The following is a 20,240-nucleotide window of genomic DNA, read 5'->3' as shown; positions in this document are numbered from 1 at the left end:
CCTTGCCTCCTTCCAGGCTTCCGGGGTATATGCAAGTTCTAGCCACGCTGTGAAAATTTTGGCCAGATAAGGCGGCATATAGTCTGCCTCTTTCTGTAGTTACGCCGGAAATATTCCATCAGGTCCGGGTGACTGAAATGGTTTGAATTATAAACCTTCGATCAACGTCATTAATCCAAGATTCCGGTGTCTCCGTGAGTCCCGTCATATCCTATGGAAAATTGGCTTTCATCAAAGCTTCAACATGACCTCTGATGTCTCCGCTCTCACTCCCATGTTGTGTACTAAAGTTTCAGTTTGGACATTTTTTGCCGCTCTGGTAATCTTATTGTATTCCTTGAGCTGTGCGTAATACGCATCCCTATAAACCTCCGCTTTTTTACGACGGTCCTCTTTGTCAATATTGCGATTCTCCCGGTCATCCAGAGTTAATTGGACTGATTTCCTTTCGCGAAGAGGACAACTATCTTCGAAGGACCACCACTACCACCACCACCAGTGCAGTCGTAATCCTGTTGAAATTTTCGTGAATGTCATATATATATATATATATATATATATATATATATGTATATATATATATATATATATATATATATATATATATATATATATATATATATATATATATATATATATATATATATATATATACATATATACATACACATATCTTATATATAAAAATCAAAGTGTGTTTGTTTGTTTGTATTGTGTGTTCCTTATAGACTCAGAAACGGTTGACCCGATTTTCTTGAAATTTTCACAGATGGTACATAATGACCCCGTGGTGAAAATAGGGTACTACATTTTTTGATATCTAAAGGGGGGGGCGGATCTCGGAGATGGTGCTGCCATTTAAGCGAAATTGTGTGCTCTCATATAGTACCCAAAAAATACAAATTTGGTATCCAAATTTCGGATGGGGTACCTAGGGGGGCCGCCCCACTTTAAAACCTACCAAACATATATTTAGACCAATCACGACAATATGTGACTCAAATGAAAGGTATTCAGGCTAAGAAAACGTATCTGATATCCAATTGTCGGACCAAGTGCTCGGGGGACCACCCCAAGCCCCAAAACACCCCTTTATCGGACATATTTACCGACCATGGCAATATGGGACTCAAATTCAAGGTATTTGCGAGTAGAATACGAATCTGATATCCAAATGTGGGACCACGTTTCTGGGGGTCAATCCCTTTCCCAAAACACCCCCCCAATCAGGACTTATTTACTGACCATGGGAATATGGGGCTTCAATTAAAGGTATTTTAGTGTAAAATTAGAATCTGATATCCAAATATGAGACCAAGTGTTTGGGGGGCCGCCTCTCCCCAAAAACCTCCCCCAAAGGGGACACATTTACGACCATAGCCACATGGGGCTGAAATGAAAGCTTTAGGAGTAAAGCACAAATCTGATATCAATATTCGGGAAAAGTGTCTATGGGGCCACGCCACCCCCACAACACCACCCAACCCCCAAAACACCCCTAAATCGAACACATTTACCGATCATGGCAATATGGGACTCAAATGAAAGGTATTTGCAGGTGGAATACAAATCTGATATCGAAATGTGGGATATCACCCCCCAAATAGGACTTATTTACTGACCATGGACCATAGAATCTGATATCCAAATATCTCCCAAAGGGGACAAATTTACGACCATAGCCATATGGGGCTCAAATGAAAGGCCTTTGGGAGTAAAGCACGACTCTGATATCAATATTTGGGAAAAGTGTGTATGGGGCCACCCCACCCCCACAACACCACCCAAATTGTAAGTATTTGCTGACTTTTGCAATATGAGGCTCAAATAAGAGGGTTTTTGGAGTGGAACACGAATCCGATATATATTTTCAAGGCCAACTCACTGAGTGGCCGCCCATCCCCCAAAACACTTCCCAACCCGGTCATGTTTGCCGACTAAGGAAATATAGGGCTCAAATTAAAGGTGTTTGGGAGTAGACCACGTATCTGATATCAACATTAGGGACCAACTGACTAAGGCACGTCCCACCAGCGTAACAACCCCCAAATAGGACTTATTTGCTCAACAAGACAATTTGGGTCTTAAAGAGAGTGAAACTAAATATTTATAGTTTTTAGGGCCAATACCTCAAACCGGACATATTTGCTGACTTTTGCAATAAGGTGTTTAAATCAGATTAGAAAACGAATTTCATATCCAATTTTGTGGCCAATGGCAAAATGCGATTAAAATAAATGGTATATAGATATATGAGAATAGAGCACGTTGCTGATATATTTTCCGGGCTTAGTGTTTGGGGGACCACTCCAATCTCCAAAACACCCCTAAATCGGGCATATTTACTGACCATGTCCATGTGGAGCTTAAATGAAAGGTTCTGGGGGTAGAGCAAGAATTCATACCCACTTTCGAGACCAATTTTCTGGGGGACAACCCCTTTCCCAAAATACCCCACAAGCAGCAATTTTTTAGTGACAATCGCAAAATGGTTCAAATAAATGTATTTGGGAGTAGAATATGAACTTGATATCCAAATTTAGGACCATGCATTTAGGGTAGCACCCCTTCCCCAAAACACCCCGCATAGGGTAAAAATTTTTCGACCACGCCAATATGTGATATTTAATTTGATAACCTATTTTGGGCCATGTGTTTGGGGGACCCCTCATCTCCCATAAACCAATGGCAATATGGGGCTTAAATAAATGGTTTTTGAAAGAAGAGCATGATGCTGACATTTGTTCAGGGCCAAGTGCCTGCCTGCCACCTCAGCCCGAAAACACTAAATCAGATATCATGAGAGTAGCGGGCTGAAATAAAGTATTTTAAGAATGGAGTACACTTTACATCCAAACTAAAATTCGCATACCATATATTCTTATATATATATATATATTCTTGATCGTCGCGACATTTTATGTCGATCTAGCCATGCCCGTCCATCCGTCTGTCCGTCCGTCCGTCCGTCTGTCTGTCGAAAGCAAGCTAACTTCCGAAGGAGTAAAGCTAGCCGCTTGAAATTTTGCAAAAATACTTCTTATTGGTGTAGGTCGGTTGGTATTGTAAATGGGCCATATCGGTCCATGTTTTGATATAGCTGCCATATAAACCGATCTTGGGTCTTGACTTCTTACGCCTCTAGAGTACGCAATTCTTATCCGATTGGAATGAAATTTTGTACGTAGTATTTTGTTATGATATCCAACAACTGTGCCAAGTATGGTTCAAATCGGTTCATAACCTGATATGGCTGTGATATTATCCGATCTGGGATCTTGACTTCTTGAGCCTCTAGAGGTCGCTATTATAATCCGATTTGCCTGAAATTTTGTACGACGGATCCTCTCATGACCATCAACATACGTGTTTATTATGGTCTGAATCGGTCTATAGCCCGATACAGCTCCCATATAAATCGATCTATCTATTTTATTTCTTGAGCCCCCAAAGGGTGCAATTCTTATTCGAATTGGCTGACATTTTACACAGGTCTCCAACATATAATTTAATTGTGGTGCAAACCGGATCATATATTGATATCGCTCTTATAGCAGAGCAAATCTTTTCTTATATCCTTTTTTGCCTAAGAAGAGATGCCGGGAAAAGAACTCGACAAATGCGATCCATGGTGGGGGGCATATAAGATTCGGCCCGGCCGAACTTGGCACCCTTTTACTTGTTTGATATCGGATGGTGGCGGACCTTCCCTCTTACCCCGAAAACACCACCCAAATCCAATAGTGGACCGCTAGGCACAATATGGATATCAAATGAAAGATATTGCAGACTAAACTCCTCTAAACAGATATATTCAACATTGATGTCAATTGTGAGACTCGAATAAAAGTCATTTAATATTAAATTTAAATTGCAAAATTTAAATTTGTGTTCAAGTCTAGGTGGCGCTTTTCCTCTTAAAACACGTCAAATAAGTGAATTGACGCATTATGACAATATGGGACTCAAATGTAAGGTATTAGAGAGTAGAAAATAAATTTAATATCCGATTTTGTAGCCAAGTGTTTGAGGGTATGCCCTAAAGTACCCCCTAAACTGAACTTTATTTCCGACTATGGCAATACGGAGCTCAAATCAACGTTATTTGAAAGTAAAGAACGAATTTGATATCTAGTTTCAGGGCAAAGTATCGGTAGCCGCCCCAGCCACAAAACACCCTCCAAACGGGCCGAATGTATACTCATACTTTTTGGTAAATTTACAATCATTTTCGGGACAAAGACCCTGGGGTCCACCCTACAAAGTAGAGCACGAGTCTTATATTTACTTTAAGGGCCAAGTGTCTGGGTGGCCACTCCACCCCCGAAATACCTTCTAAACCGGAAATATTTACTAATACGGTAATATATGACTTAGAAGAAAGACATTTGGGAGTAGAATGCAAATTAGCCTGGGAACCGAGCAGGGGCAAACTTCTGACACAACAATAAGTGCTTTCCGATTTAAGTTTAAACACAATGATAAGGATCTTTTTATAGCCGAGTCCGAACGGCGTGCCGGAGTGTGACACCTCTTTGGGAAAAATTTTGTACATGACCATGCATGGAATGGTACCTCGCAAATGTCGCCGGGATTAAGAGGGGATAACCACCATTTTAAATTTTGTCCGATGTTCTCGTCAGGATCCAAACACAGGCATTCAGCGTCACGGGCGGACATAGGCTACAGTGGCACGAATTAGATATCCATATTCAGTGCGAAGTGTTTCCTCCCTTAAAAGGTATTAGAGAGTTAAAGAAGGCGCAGCGGAGTGGGCCCTGTCCAGCTATCTGTTATAAGAATTTGGTCCAAGGTGTTCACTGGGCCTCCCCAAAAACCCCGAAACGGGCATGAATGTCCAACGTCACAAAATGGGTATCAAAGAAAAGGTCTTCATGAGTTGGCTAAAAATCTGGTATACACATTTGGGACAGATTCTGGGACCGGACCTCCCACTAAATACACTTCAATACGACGTGTAGTTCAATCGGGAGAATATGGGAATTAAAAGAAAGGTCTATGATAGTACCTAATGTTGCCATAAAAATTCAAGTATGTGGGTCACGTCCTGCCTCTCAAATAAATTGTCTTTGGGGTCTTAGCGTCGGGGGGACCGACGCCCTCTTCCTAATTTCCGCCCCCCCCCCCTCCCCCCCTTACCCTAATTTTCAGAAACCCCAGATCTCGGAGATGGTGCTGCCATTTAAGCGAAATTGTGTGCTCTCATATAGTACCCAAAAAATAGAAATTTGGTATCCAAATTTCGGATGGGGTACCTAGGGGGGCCGCCCCACTCTAAAACCTACCAAACATATATTTAGACCAATCACGACAATATGTGACTCAAATGAAAGGTATCAGGATAAGAAAACGTATCTGATATCCAATTGTCGGACCAAGTGCTCGGGGGACCACCCCAAGCCCCAAAACACCCCTTTATCGGACATATTTACCGACCATGGCAATATGGGACTCAAATTCAAGGTATTTGCGAGTAGAATACGAATCTGATATCCAAATGTGGGACCACGTTTCTGGGGGTCAATCCCTTTCCCAAAACACCCCCCAAACAGGACTTATTTACTGACCATGGGAATATGGGGCTTAAATTAAAGGTATTTTAGTGTAGAATTAGAATCTGATATCCAAATATGAGGCCAAGTGTTTGGGGGGCCGCCTCTCCCCAAAAACCTCCCCCAAAGGGGACACATTTACGACCATAGCCACATGGGGCTGAAATGAAAGCTTTAGGAGTAAAGCACAAATCTGATATCAATATTCGGGAAAAGTGTCTATGGGGCCACGCCACCCCCACAACACCACCCAACCCCCAAAACACCCCTAAATCGAACACATTTACCGATCATGGCAATATGGGACTCAAATGAAAGGTATTTGCGGGTGGAATACGAATCTGATATCGAAATGTGGGATATCACCCCCCAAACAGGACTTATTTACTGACCATGGACCATAGAATCTGATATCCAAATATCTCCCAAAGGGGACAAATTTACGACCATAGCCATATGGGGCTCAAATGAAAGGCCTTTGGGAGTAAAGCACGACTCTGATATCAATATTTGGGAAAAGTGTGTATGGGGCCACCCCACCCCCACAACACCACCCAAATTGTAAGTATTTGCTGACTTTTGCAATATGAGGCTCAAATAAGAGGGTTTTTGGAGTGGAACACGAATCCGATATATATTTTCAAGGCCAACTCACTGAGTGGCCGCCCATCCCCCAAAACACTTCCCAACCCGGTCATGTTTGCCGACTAAGGAAATATAGGGCTCAAATTAAAGGTGTTTGGGAGTAGACCACGTATCTGATATCAACATTAGGGACCAACTGACTAGGGCACGTCCCACCAGCGTAACAACCCCCAAATAGGACTTATTTGCTCAACAAGACAATTTGGGTCTTAAAGAGAGTGAAACTAAATATTTATAGTTTTTAGGGCCAATACCTCAAACCGGACATATTTGCTGACTTTTGCAATAAGGTGTTTAAATCAGATTAGAAAACGAATTTCATATCCAATTTTGTGGCCAATGGCAAAATGCGATTAAAATAAATGGTATATAGATATATGAGAATAGAGCACGCTGCTGATATATTTTCCGGGCTTAGTGTTTGGGGGACCACTCCAATCTCCAAAACACCCCTAAATCGGGCATATTTACTGACCATGTCCATGTGGAGCTTAAATGAAAGGTTCTGGGGGTAGAGCAAGAATTCATACCCACTTTCGAGACCAATTTTCTGGGGGACAACCCCTTTCCCAAAATACCCCACAAGCAGCAATTTTTTAGTGACAATCGCAAAATGGTTCAAATAAATGTATTTGGGAGTAGAATATGAACTTGATATCCAAATTTAGGACCATGCATTTAGGGTAGCACCCCTTCCCCAAAACACCCCGCATAGGGTAAAAATTTTTCGACCACGCCAATATGTGATATTTAATTTGATAACCTATTTTGGGCCATGTGTTTGGGGGACCCCTCATCTCCCATAAACCAATGGCAATATGGGGCTTAAATAAATGGTTTTTGAAAGAAGAGCATGATGCTGACATTTGTTCAGGGCCAAGTGCCTGCCTGCCACCTCAGCCCGAAAACACTAAATCAGATATCATGAGAGTAGCGGGCTGAAATAAAGTATTTTAAGTATGGAGTACACTTTACATCCAAACTAAAATTCGCATACCATATATTCTTATATATATATATATATTCTTGATCGTCGCGACATTTTATGTCGATCTAGCCATGCCCGTCCGTCCGTCTGTCCGTCCGTCCGTCCGTCTGTCTGTCGAAAGCAAGCTAACTTCCGAAGGAGTAAAGCTAGCCGCTTGAAATTTTGCAAAAATACTTCTTATTGGTGTAGGTCGGTTGGTATTGTAAATGGGCCATATCGGTCCATGTTTTGATATAGCTGCCATATAAACCGATCTTGGGTCTTGACTTCTTACGCCTCTAGAGTACGCAATTCTTATCCGATTGGAATGAAATTTTGTACGTAGTATTTTGTTATGATATCCAACAACTGTGCCAAGTATGGTTCAAATCGGTTCATAACCTGATATGGCTGTGATATTATCCGATCTGGGATCTTGACTTCTTGAGCCTCTAGAGGTCGCTATTATAATCCGATTTGCCTGAAATTTTGTACGACGGATCCTCTCATGACCATCAACATACGTGTTTATTAAGGTCTGAATCGGTCTATAGCCCGATACAGCTCCCATATAAATCGATCTATCTATTTTATTTCTTGAGCCCCCAAAGGGTGCAATTCTTATTCGAATTGGCTGACATTTTACACAGGTCTCCAACATATAATTTAATTGTGGTGCAAACCGGATCATATATTGATATCGCTCTTATAGCAGAGCAAATCTTTTCTTATATCCTTTTTTGCCTAAGAAGAGATGCCGGGAAAAGAACTCGACAAATGCGATCCATGGTGGGGGGCATATAAGATTCGGCCCGGCCGAACTTGGCACCCTTTTACTTGTTTGATATCGGATGGTGGCGGACCTTCCCTCTTACCCCGAAAACACCACCCAAATCCAATAGTGGACCGCTAGGCACAATATGGATATCAAATGAAAGATATTGCAGACTAAAACTCCTCTAAACAGATATATTCAACATTGATGTCAATTGTGAGACTCGAATAAAAGTCATTTAATATTAAATTTAAATTGCAAAATTTAAATTTGTGTTCAAGTCTAGGTGGCGCTTTTCCTCTTAAAACACGTCAAATAAGTGAATTGACGCATTATGACAATATGGGACTCAAATGTAAGGTATTAGAGAGTAGAAAATAAATTTAATATCCGATTTTGTAGCCAAGCGTTTGAGGGTATGCCCTAAAGTACCCCCTAAACTGAACTTTATTTCCGACTATGGCAATACGGAGCTCAAATCAACGTTATTTGAAAGTAAAGAACGAATTTGATATCTAGTTTCAGGGCAAAGTATCGGTAGCCGCCCCAGCCACAAAACACCCTCCAAACGGTTCATATTTACCAACCATGGCAATATGAGGCTCAAACCAAAGGGATTTGGGAGTGGAGCACGAATTTGATATCCATATTTGAGCCGAATGTATACTCATACCTTTTGGTAAATTTACAATCATTTTCGGGACAAAGACCCTGGGGTCCACCCTACAAAGTAGAGCACGAGTCTTATATTTACTTTAAGGGCCAAGTGTCTGGGTGGCCACTCCACCCCCGAAATACCTTCTAAACCGGAAATATTTACTAATACGGTAATATATGACTTAGAAGAAAGACATTTGGGAGTAGAATGCAAATTAGCCTGGGAACCGAGCAGGGGCAAACTTCTGACACAACAATAAGTGCTTTCCGATTTAAGTTTAAACACAATGATAAGGATCTTTTTATAGCCGAGTCCGAACGGCGTGCCGGAGTGTGACACCTCTTTGGGAAAAATTTTGTACATGACCATGCATGGAATGGTACCTCGCAAATGTCGCCGGGATTAAGAGGGGATAACCACCATTTTAAATTTTGTCCGATGTTCTCGTCAGGATCCAAACACAGGCATTCAGCGTCACGGGCGGACATAGGCTACAGTGGCACGAATTAGATATCCATATTCAGTGCGAAGTGTTTCCTCCCTTAAAAGGTATTAGAGAGTTAAAGAAGGCGCAGCGGAGTGGGCCCTGTCCAGCTATCTGTTATAAGAATTTGGTCCAAGGTGTTCACTGGGCCTCCCCAAAAACCCCGAAACGGGCATGAATGTCCAACGTCACAAAATGGGTATCAAAGAAAAGGTCTTCATGAGTTGGCTAAAAATCTGGTATACACATTTGGGACAGATTCTGGGACCGGACCTCCCACTAAATACACTTCAATACGACGTGTAGTTCAATCGGGAGAATATGGGAATTAAAAGAAAGGTCTATGATAGTACCTAATGTTGCCATAAAAATTCAAGTATGTGGGTCACGTCCTGCCTCTCAAATAAATTGTCTTTGGGGTCTTAGCGTCGGGGGGACCGACGCCCTCTTCCTAATTTCCGCCCCCCCCCCCCCTCTCCCCCTTACCCTAATTTTCAGAAACCCCAGATCTCGGAGATGGTGCTGCCATTTAAGCGAAATTGTGTGCTCTCATATAGTACCCAAAAAATAGAAATTTGGTATCCAAATTTCGGATGGGGTACCTAGGGGGGCCGCCCCACTCTAAAGCCTACCAAACATATATTTAGACCAATCACGACAATATGTGACTCAAATGAAAGGTATCAGGATAAGAAAACGTATCTGATATCCAATTGTCGGACCAAGTGCTCGGGGGACCACCCCAAGCCCCAAAACACCCCTTTATCGGACATATTTACCGACCATGGCAATATGGGACTCAAATTCAAGGTATTTGCGAGTAGAATACGAATCTGATATCCAAATGTGGGACCACGTTTCTGGGGGTCAATCCCTTTCCCAAAACACCCCCCAAACAGGACTTATTTACTGACCATGGGAATATGGGGCTTAAATTAAAGGTATTTTAGTGTAGAATTAGAATCTGATATCCAAATATGAGGCCAAGTGTTTGGGGGGCCGCCTCTCCCCAAAAACCTCCCCCAAAGGGGACACATTTACGACCATAGCCACATGGGGCTGAAATGAAAGCTTTAGGAGTAAAGCACAAATCTGATATCAATATTCGGGAAAAGTGTCTATGGGGCCACGCCACCCCCACAACACCACCCAACCCCCAAAACACCCCTAAATCGAACACATTTACCGATCATGGCAATATGGGACTCAAATGAAAGGTATTTGCGGGTGGAATACGAATCTGATATCGAAATGTGGGATATCACCCCCCAAACAGGACTTATTTACTGACCATGGACCATAGAATCTGATATCCAAATATCTCCCAAAGGGGACAAATTTACGACCATAGCCATATGGGGCTCAAATGAAAGGCCTTTGGGAGTAAAGCACGACTCTGATATCAATATTTGGGAAAAGTGTGTATGGGGCCACCCCACCCCCACAACACCACCCAAATTGTAAGTATTTGCTGACTTTTGCAATATGAGGCTCAAATAAGAGGGTTTTTGGAGTGGAACACGAATCCGATATATATTTTCAAGGCCAACTCACTGAGTGGCCGCCCATCCCCCAAAACACTTCCCAACCCGGTCATGTTTGCCGACTAAGGAAATATAGGGCTCAAATTAAAGGTGTTTGGGAGTAGACCACGTATCTGATATCAACATTAGGGACCAACTGACTAGGGCACGTCCCACCAGCGTAACAACCCCCAAATAGGACTTATTTGCTCAACAAGACAATTTGGGTCTTAAAGAGAGTGAAACTAAATATTTATAGTTTTTAGGGCCAATACCTCAAACCGGACATATTTGCTGACTTTTGCAATAAGGTGTTTAAATCAGATTAGAAAACGAATTTCATATCCAATTTTGTGGCCAATGGCAAAATGCGATTAAAATAAATGGTATATAGATATATGAGAATAGAGCACGCTGCTGATATATTTTCCGGGCTTAGTGTTTGGGGGACCACTCCAATCTCCAAAACACCCCTAAATCGGGCATATTTACTGACCATGTCCATGTGGAGCTTAAATGAAAGGTTCTGGGGGTAGAGCAAGAATTCATACCCACTTTCGAGACCAATTTTCTGGGGGACAACCCCTTTCCCAAAATACCCCACAAGCAGCAATTTTTTAGTGACAATCGCAAAATGGTTCAAATAAATGTATTTGGGAGTAGAATATGAATTTGATATCCAAATTTAGGACCATGCATTTATGGTAGCACCCATTCCCCAAAACACCCCGCATAGGGTAAAAATTTTTCGACCACGCCAATATGTGATATTTAATTTGATAACCTATTTTGGGCCATGTGTTTGGGGGACCCCTCATCGTGTAATCTACCATAAACCAATGGCAATATGGGGCTTAAATAAATGGTTTTTGAATGAAGAGCATGATGCTGACATTTGTTCAGGGCCAAGTGCCTGCCTGCCACCTCAGCCCCGAAAACACCGCTAAATCAGATATCATGAGAGTAGCGGGCTGAAATAAAGTATTTTAAGAATGGAGTACACTTTACATCCAAACTAAAATTCGCATACCATATATTCTTATATATATATATATTCTTGATCGTCGCGACATTTTATGTCGATCTAGCCATGCCCGTCCGTCCGTCTGTCCGTCCGTCCGTCCGTCTGTCTGTCGAAAGCAAGCTAACTTCCGAAGGAGTAAAGCTAGCCGCTTGAAATTTTGCAAAAATACTTCTTATTGGTGTAGGTCGGTTGGTATTGTAAATGGGCCATATCGGTCCATGTTTTGATATAGCTGCCATATAAACCGATCTTGGGTCTTGACTTCTTACGCCTCTAGAGTACGCAATTCTTATCCGATTGGAATGAAATTTTGTACGTAGTATTTTGTTATGATATCCAACAACTGTGCCAAGTATGGTTCAAATCGGTTCATAACCTGATATGGCTGTGATATTATCCGATCTGGGATCTTGACTTCTTGAGCCTCTAGAGGTCGCTATTATAATCCGATTTGCCTGAAATTTTGTACGACGGATCCTCTCATGACCATCAACATACGTGTTTATTAAGGTCTGAATCGGTCTATAGCCCGATACAGCTCCCATATAAATCGATCTATCTATTTTATTTCTTGAGCCCCCCAAAGGGTGCAATTCTTATTCGAATTGGCAGACATTTTACACAGGTCTCCAACATATAATTTAATTGTGGTGCAAACCGGACCATATATTGATATCGCTCTTATAGCAGAGCAAATCTTTTCTTATATCCTTTTTTGCCTTAGAAGAGATGTCGGGAAAAGAACTCGACAAATGCGATCCATGGTGGGGGGCATATAAGATTCGGCCCGGCCGAACTTGGCACGCTTTTACTTGTTTGATATCGGATGGTGGCGGACCTTCCCTCTTACCCCGAAAACACCACCCAAATCCAATAGTGGACCGCTAGTCACAATATGGATATCAAATGAAAGATATTGCAGACTAAAACTCCTCTAAACAGATATATTCAACATTGATGTCAATTGTGAGACTCGAATAAAAGTCATTTAATATTAAATTTAAATTGCAAAATTTAAATTTGTGTTCAAGTCTAGGTGGCTCTTTTCCTCTTAAAACACGTCAAATAAGTGAATTGACGCATTATGACAATATGGGACTCAAATGTAAGGTATTAGAGAGTAGAAAATAAATTTAATATCCGATTTTGTAGCCAAGTGTTTGAGGGTATGCCCTAAAGTACCCCCTAAACTGAACTTTATTTCCGACTATGGCAATACGGAGCTCAAATCAACGTTATTTGAAAGTAAAGAACGAATTTGATATCTAGTTTCAGGGCAAAGTATCGGTAGCCGCCCCAGCCACAAAACACCCTCCAAACGGTTCATATTTACCAACCATGGCAATATGAGGCTCAAACCAAAGGGATTTGGGAGTGGAGCACGAATTTGATATCCATATTTGAGCCGAATGTATACTCATACTTTTTGGTAAATTTACACTCATTTTCGGGACAAAGACCCTGGGGTCCACCCTACAAAGTAGAGCACGAGTCTTATATTTACCTTAAGGGCCAAGTGTCTGGGTGGCCACTCCACCCCCGAAATACCTTCTAAACCGGAAATATTTACCAATACGGTAATATATGACTTAGAAGAAAGACATTTGGGAGTAGAATGCAAATTAGCCTGGGAACCGAGCAGGGGCAAACTTCTAACACAACAATAAGTGCTTTCCGATTTAAGTTTAAACACAATGATAAGGATCTTTTTATAGCCGAGTCCGAACGGCGTGCCGGAGTGTGACACCTCTTTGGGAAAAATTTTGTACATGACCATGCATGGAATGGTACCTCGCAAATGTCGCCGGGATTAAGAGGGGATAACCACCATTTTAAATTTTGTCCGATGTTCTCGTCAGGATCCAAACACAGGCATTCAGCGTCACGGGCGGACATAGGCTACAGTGGCACGAATTAGATATCCATATTCAGTGCGAAGTGTCCCCTCCCTTAAAAGGTATTAGAGAGTTAAAGAAGGCGCAGCGGAGTGGGCCCTGTCCAGCTATCTGTTATAAGAATTTGGTCCAAGGTGTTCACTGGGCCTCCCCAAAACCCCCGAAACGGGCATGAATGTCCAACGTCACAAAATGGGTATCAAAGGAAAGGTCTTCATGAGTTGGCTAAAAATCTGGTATACACATTTGGGACAGATTCTGGGACCGGACCTCCCACTAAATACACTTCAATACGACGTGTAGTTCAATCGGGAGAATATGGGAATTAAAAGAAAGGTCTATGATAGTACCTAATGTTGACATAAAAATTCAAGTATGTGGGTCACGTCCTGCCTCTCAAAGAAATTGTCTTTGGGGTCTTAGCGTCGGGGGGACCGACCCCCTCTTCCCAATTAAAACAACAACAAACTGTCATGTAGGACGAATGAGAAAATATTGTACTCAAATGAAAGGATGTGTCAGAGGGCAATCCCCTCCCCCTATCCCACGCAAAAAAGGAATTAAAAACAAGTAAAACGTGCTAGGTTTGGTCGGGCCAAATCTGGGGAACCCACCACCATGGATTCTGCTAAAAATTTATACAAAATAAATTTAGTTGTAGGGCATACTTTTATTCTAGATACCAAACTTCTATCAAATCAGCAAAAATTAAAGCTTCTAGGAAACGAACAAGAACGATCGAGAGACCGGTTTACATGGGAGCTATATCAAGTTATGGACTGATTTTACATACTTGGCACAGTTGTTGGAAGTCATAACAAACCACTACATTCGAAATTTCAGCCAAATCGGACAAAAACTGCGGCTTTTAAAGGGTCAATAAGTCAAATTGGGCGATCCGTTTATATAGGAGCTATATCAGGTTATAGACCTATTTAAACCGTACTTGGTACAGTTAATGGAAGTCTTAACAAAACACTACATGCAAAATTTCAGCCAAATCAGACAAGAATAGTGGTTTCCAGGGGCTCAAGAAGTCAAATCGGGAGATCGGTTTATATGGGAGCTATATCAGGTTATAGACCGATTTGAATCGTATTAATACCAGCAAAAATTAAAGCTTCTAGGAACCGAACAAGAATGATCGATAGAGCTATAACAGGTTATAGACCGATTTTGGCTGTACTTAGGACGGTTGTTGAAAGTCATAACAAAACACAACATACGAAATTTCAGCCAAATCGGACAAATATTGTGGCTTCAAGAAGTCAAATCAGGAGATCGGTGTATTTCGGAGCTGTATCAGGTTATAGACCGAATTAAACCGTACTTGGCACAATTGTTGAGAGTCATAAAATAACACCACATGCAAAATTTCAGCCAACGCGGACAAAAATTGCGGCTTTCAGGAGCTCAAGAAGTTAAATCGGGAGATCGGTTTATATGAGAGCTATAAAAGGTTCTACACATATTTGGACCGTACTTGGCACAGTTGTTGGAAGTAAAAGTAGAACATGTAGAACATACGTGCAAAATTTCAGCCAAATCGGACAAAAATTGAGGCTTTCAGGGGCTCAAGAAATCATATCGAGAAATCGGTTTATATGGGAGCTACATATATCAGGTTATAGACCGACTTGAATCGTACTAACACAGTTGTTGAACGTCGTAAAAGAACACCACGCGCAAATTTTCAGCCAAATCGGATGGAAATTGCGGCTTCCAGGGGCTCATGAAGTCAAATCGGAAGATCGGTTTAAATGGGAGCTACACCTAAATTTTTACATGGAGCTATATCAAGTTAAGGACTGATTTAGACCATACTCAGCACCGTTGAGCTAAGTATACCCCCATCCTATGGTGGTGGGTATAAAAATGTGGTATCCCAAGCGCTAGCTTTGAAATATGATAGAAAAGCAATACAAAAAAAGTAATTAGTTTGGAACTGAATGAGACCCGTAGCCCTGTATATCGTAATCGCCGACTTCAAATTGCTTTACATTATGAGGCTCAAACAAAACCGTGGTCTACCACGGTGCTGATATTATTTCAGGGTCCGTCCCCTTAACTTCCTTCAAACCGTCCATGTTTGCCTACTATTGCATAAAGGGTCTCAAATAGTAAGTATTTGATAGTAGAAGGCGAATTTGATATTCAATTTTGAGACCAAGTGTTTGGGGGTAGTCTCACCCCTTTAACTCCCCCCAAACCAATTGCAACTGCGGCTCAAATAAAAGGAATTTAATTTTGGGCTAAGTGCGTAGGTGGCTGCCCCACCCTACATACCCTACATACACATATTTTTGTGGATTGTGGCAAAAAGGGGCTCAAATCTGATATCTGTTTTATGGCCAAGTGTTTCAGGAACGACTCATCTCATAAACTCATCTTGAACCACACATATAAACCGACTGTAGCAATATGTAGCTGAAATATGGATTTTGGGAGTAGAGTATGAATCTGATATACCATTTCGGGGCAAAGGGTTTGGCTACTCCAATCCAGCACCAAAACCAAGGAATGAAGTAGATGTAACATCCAAATTTTAATGGACGGACTTTCCCCTTACCTATTTTCAAAAACGCCAGATCTCGGGGATGGGTGGGGTGATTTACACGAAATTTCGTTTGTTTATAATAACACAAAAACAGAAATTTAGTATACTTATTTAACGTAGGATGTTTAGGGCGACCGCCCTACCTCCAAAGCCCGCCGAACGGAAATTTAAACCACTATATGAAAGGTATTTGAGATTAGAGTACGAATCTGATACATGGGGCGATATATCTGAAAGGCCGCACCAGCACCCCGGTAAAGGAGATGCAGCGGAGTGGACCCTGTCCAGCTAGTCTGTTATAACAATTTGGTCCAAGGTGTCTAAGGGTCCTCCCCAACCTTAAAAACCCCTAAAACGGGCATTAATATCCAATGTCACAAAATGGGTATCAAATGACCCAAAAACCCTTCGATCGGGATAATATGGAAATTAAAAGAAAGGTCTATGACAGTAGAGTTCGAATCAAATGTTGATAAATGGATCCAATATCTGGGTCAAGTCCTGCCGTTCAGCAGGACATGTAAATCGCGACAATAAAGGGCTCAAATAAATGGTCTTTTGGGTCTTAGCTACGGGGGGCCGACCCTCGCCTCCCAATATAAACATCACCAAACTGTCATGTAGGACGGCTGAGAACATATTGTACCCAAATGGAAGGACGTGTTAGAGAGCAATCCACCTCCCCCATCCTACTCAAAATAAAAAGGAAACAATAATAATATATGAAGACCGATCAGGATAGAATAGGACAGCAATTAAAGTCTTTGGTAGTAGAATGCGCTTTTTGCCCTCAAATTGGGATATACACAGGAAGGACCTGCGGATCTTTAAAAATGTGCTATTCCAAGTGGTAGCTTTCAAATAGAATTTTTAGAGTAGATAACCAATACAAAAAAAAAATAATTAGTGTGGGTCTGAACGAGACATGTAGCCCTGAACGTCTTGATCACCATCAATAAGCCATTTTATGGTGTAGCGAAGCGCACCGGGCCAGCTAGTTCAATATATTAAAATACAATATGACCAATCGAAAACTGTTCAGTGTGAACATAGGGCATGAACAAACTCTCTCCATCGAGCCTTACCATTGGCTAAAGCCTTGGCTTCATTTCACTGTATATGGGTTGACTCCAACTCTATTTTCGTACAGCGGATCCATGTGTTTTTCGAGCGTGCCCTCCTTCGCTGTCCTTGCGGGTTCCAGTCTAGGACATTTCTCGTTATATTATCGCGCGGTCGGATAGAATATAACTAACCAAGTCCATTTTCTCTTCCAAATTTCTACATCGACAGGGGAAGTGTCTGTTCTTATTTGTCATTCATCATTTGAAATACGGTTTGGTCAGAAGATTCTAAGTATTTGTCGTAGGCAGTGATTTATAAAAACTTGGACTTTGCGATTAGTCGCTTGTGTCAAGCTCCAAGTTGTACAACCATATAATAAAATGGATTTCACACTACTGTTGAAGATGACTTTTGTGTTATGTGAGATGTCACTGCATCTCCAAGCTTTGTTGAGTTTAAGAAAGGCACTTCTAACTTGTTCTTTAATATTTTGCTGCCAAGATAGGAAAAGTTGTCATCACCTTCCATGTCATGGTCGTTTATAGTGAGCGGTGTCAGATTTGATGATCCTATCCTCATCAAATTGGTCGTTGCTACGTTTATCCTCAGGCCTACTTTGGCAGCATTTTCATTAAATCGTTCCAGTTTCGCCTTTATTTGCTCGAAGCGATGCGCAAAGACGCATTTATCTACATATTGAAAAATAATTTCATGAAATCGTTACCCTATTTCCTATGCATCAAAAGAGATTTTATTGAATTTCAAAGGAGAATTTGATTTTTTTTTTTAATTTTCAAATTGGTTTTTATAAAAATTGGTCAAAATTTAATTTCTTGTCGTTGTCTAGGTGTTAGTGACAACGACTGTTGAAGACGGCCGCATAAATATAAAGTTTTTATTTGTGTTTTGTTTCTCATTTACATAATTGTAAATGCATTTCATTGAAATGCGAAATATCGATACATAAATAATAAAGAAAAGAGAAAACACAGAAAGACCTCGAGCTTGTATTAAAAACAACAATATTGTGGAACTTTTTTATTTCTCCTTTAAGACGAGCTTAATGGTCGAATAGTTTTTTTTCCAATGGAAGAGTAAAGCCAGAAGATACCACAACATCATCTATAGTGTGACGCGTTTCGACATCTTGGTTAAGGTGGTCATCATCGGGCACTTTTAGGTGTGAAGGCTTCAAGGGCCGTACCTTGGTATGTTGTACATAGATCGAATCCATTGCGAAAAAGCCTTAATGATATAAGTACCACACTAAAGACTCTATTACACGGCATGTAGTGGACTTATGACATGTCAAATTTAGCACATGTCGAGTTGTACCTGTCGTGTGAAACAAACGATATTTTGAATATCAATTTTCAAAAAAGCACATGTAATTTATATTATATGATAATGATATGATTTAACCAGCTTTCTCACAACTTTAACAATTTTTGCGCATAAAAAAATCAGCTTTTGCTCAAAATTTTAGGTTATGTCATACGAAAATAATATACAGGTGTGATAGCAAAAATGATGAGTCGCATGTAAATTGATAATTTTGACAAACATTTTCAATCACATGCGAATACAAAAATTGGCATGTCACAAGACATCTACATGCCGTATAATTGTGCCTTAACCAAGCTCGACGCCCTGTCTGCTAGCTGTTCTTTTTTCAATGCATGTGTATGTATGTTGTTCGTTTGTTTGTTTCCAAGCCTCCCCCTTACTGATATAATAACTGAATAGCCCACTCTTACCATTAAACTTAGATATCCGCACAGAAAGATCTTATAGGTCTATAAATAATGCTTTCGCAAGTAATGAAAAAATGTAGCCCTTGTTTTAGTTTTATGACCACGTCGCATACGCCACGTCGCATTAAAAAGCCCTTGTAGTACCTCTTTTTATACCCTCCACTATAGGTATACTAATTCGTAATTTTGTTTGTAACACCTCGAAATATGAGTCTAAGACCCCATAAAGTATATATATTCTTGATCGTCGTGACATTTTAAGTCGAACTAGCCTAGTCCGTCCATCCGTCTGTCTGTCGAAAGCACGCTAACTTTTGAAGGAGTAAAGCTAGGCGCTTGAAATTTTGCACAAACACTTCTTATTAGCAGAATTGTAAATGGGCCAAATCGATTTGGTATCACTTCCAAAATTTGTGCGAAGCATGGTCCAAATCTGTCCATAACCTGATATAGCTGCCATATAAACCGATCTGGGATTTTGACTTCTTGAGCCTCTAGAGAGCGCAGTTCTCACCCGATTTGGCACAAATTTTGTACAACAGCTTCTCCCATAGCCTTCAACATATGTGTCCAATATGGTCTGAATCGATCTATAGCTTGATACAGCTCCCATATAAACCGGTCTCCCCTTCTTGAGCCCCGAATCGGACTATAACTTGATATAGCTACTCCTCCGTCCTTATTCATATTTTTTGTTTGCCTAAAAACAGAAACCGCGCAAAGAACTCAACAGATGCGGTAGATAAGATTCATGCTCTTACTTGTTTGATGCATTACTAGTTATAAAGTATGTAAGTGTTGTCATATTTAAGGGGCAGAAATTCCAAAGTGCTTTCTATTAGAATAAATTGAATTTTTGTCAAAACACTAGTTTTCCTTTTGGACCAAAAGGTGTTATTGGAACCACTGTTGCACGTTATAGTTGTAAACGTATGTTAAGCGTATGCCTTACTTGATTTTTTTTGATATATATTTTCAGTTGGGCTGGCTGATTATACCATTTGCAACCACACCTTTATCACTATGTGCATCCAGATTTCTAGGAGGGTTTTCCGGTGGCGGAACTTTCTCTATAATACCAATTTACACAGCCGAACTCTCCGATGATAAGTATGTTAACTACCCACGTATGTCAAAGTTATAACTGTGAAATGTTAATTGTGGATAAATAGGATATTTGTCGTTTGTGTGATTTGTTCAGTTGGTTCTTGAGCAATGCAACGGGATTTGTTAAAAATTAATTTTGTTTTACTTCTATGACCTGGTATGTCATAGCAATTGATAAGCCAAAAATGCACAAAAAAAAAAAACAATATTTGA

At 40.8% G+C, this 20,240-nt stretch overlaps 2 protein-coding genes across 7 annotated transcripts in view; one reads left to right on the top strand and one right to left on the bottom strand.

Annotated features, from left to right (window-relative positions):
- LOC106091729 (facilitated trehalose transporter Tret1-2 homolog) overlaps window positions 1-20,240 on the bottom strand; it is a 282,586-nt gene that overhangs the window by 199,436 nt on the left and 62,910 nt on the right. The gene's annotated exons all lie outside the window — the stretch shown is intronic.
- The window catches only part of LOC106085857 (facilitated trehalose transporter Tret1), an 80,684-nt gene that overhangs the window by 23,346 nt on the left and 37,098 nt on the right, over window positions 1-20,240 (top strand). For both annotated transcript variants that reach the window (XM_059365153.1, XM_059365152.1), the window contains one exon: window positions 19,900-20,030. In XM_059365153.1, coding sequence (XP_059221136.1) covers window positions 19,900-20,030 — 131 coding nt within the window. The remainder of the gene's footprint in view (window positions 1-19,899; window positions 20,031-20,240) is intronic.

This window comes from Stomoxys calcitrans, chromosome 3 (genome assembly GCF_963082655.1).
Source record: "Stomoxys calcitrans chromosome 3, idStoCalc2.1, whole genome shotgun sequence".
Lineage (NCBI taxonomy): Eukaryota > Metazoa > Arthropoda > Insecta > Diptera > Muscidae > Stomoxys > Stomoxys calcitrans.
This window is presented reverse-complemented; position numbering and strand designations above follow the sequence as displayed.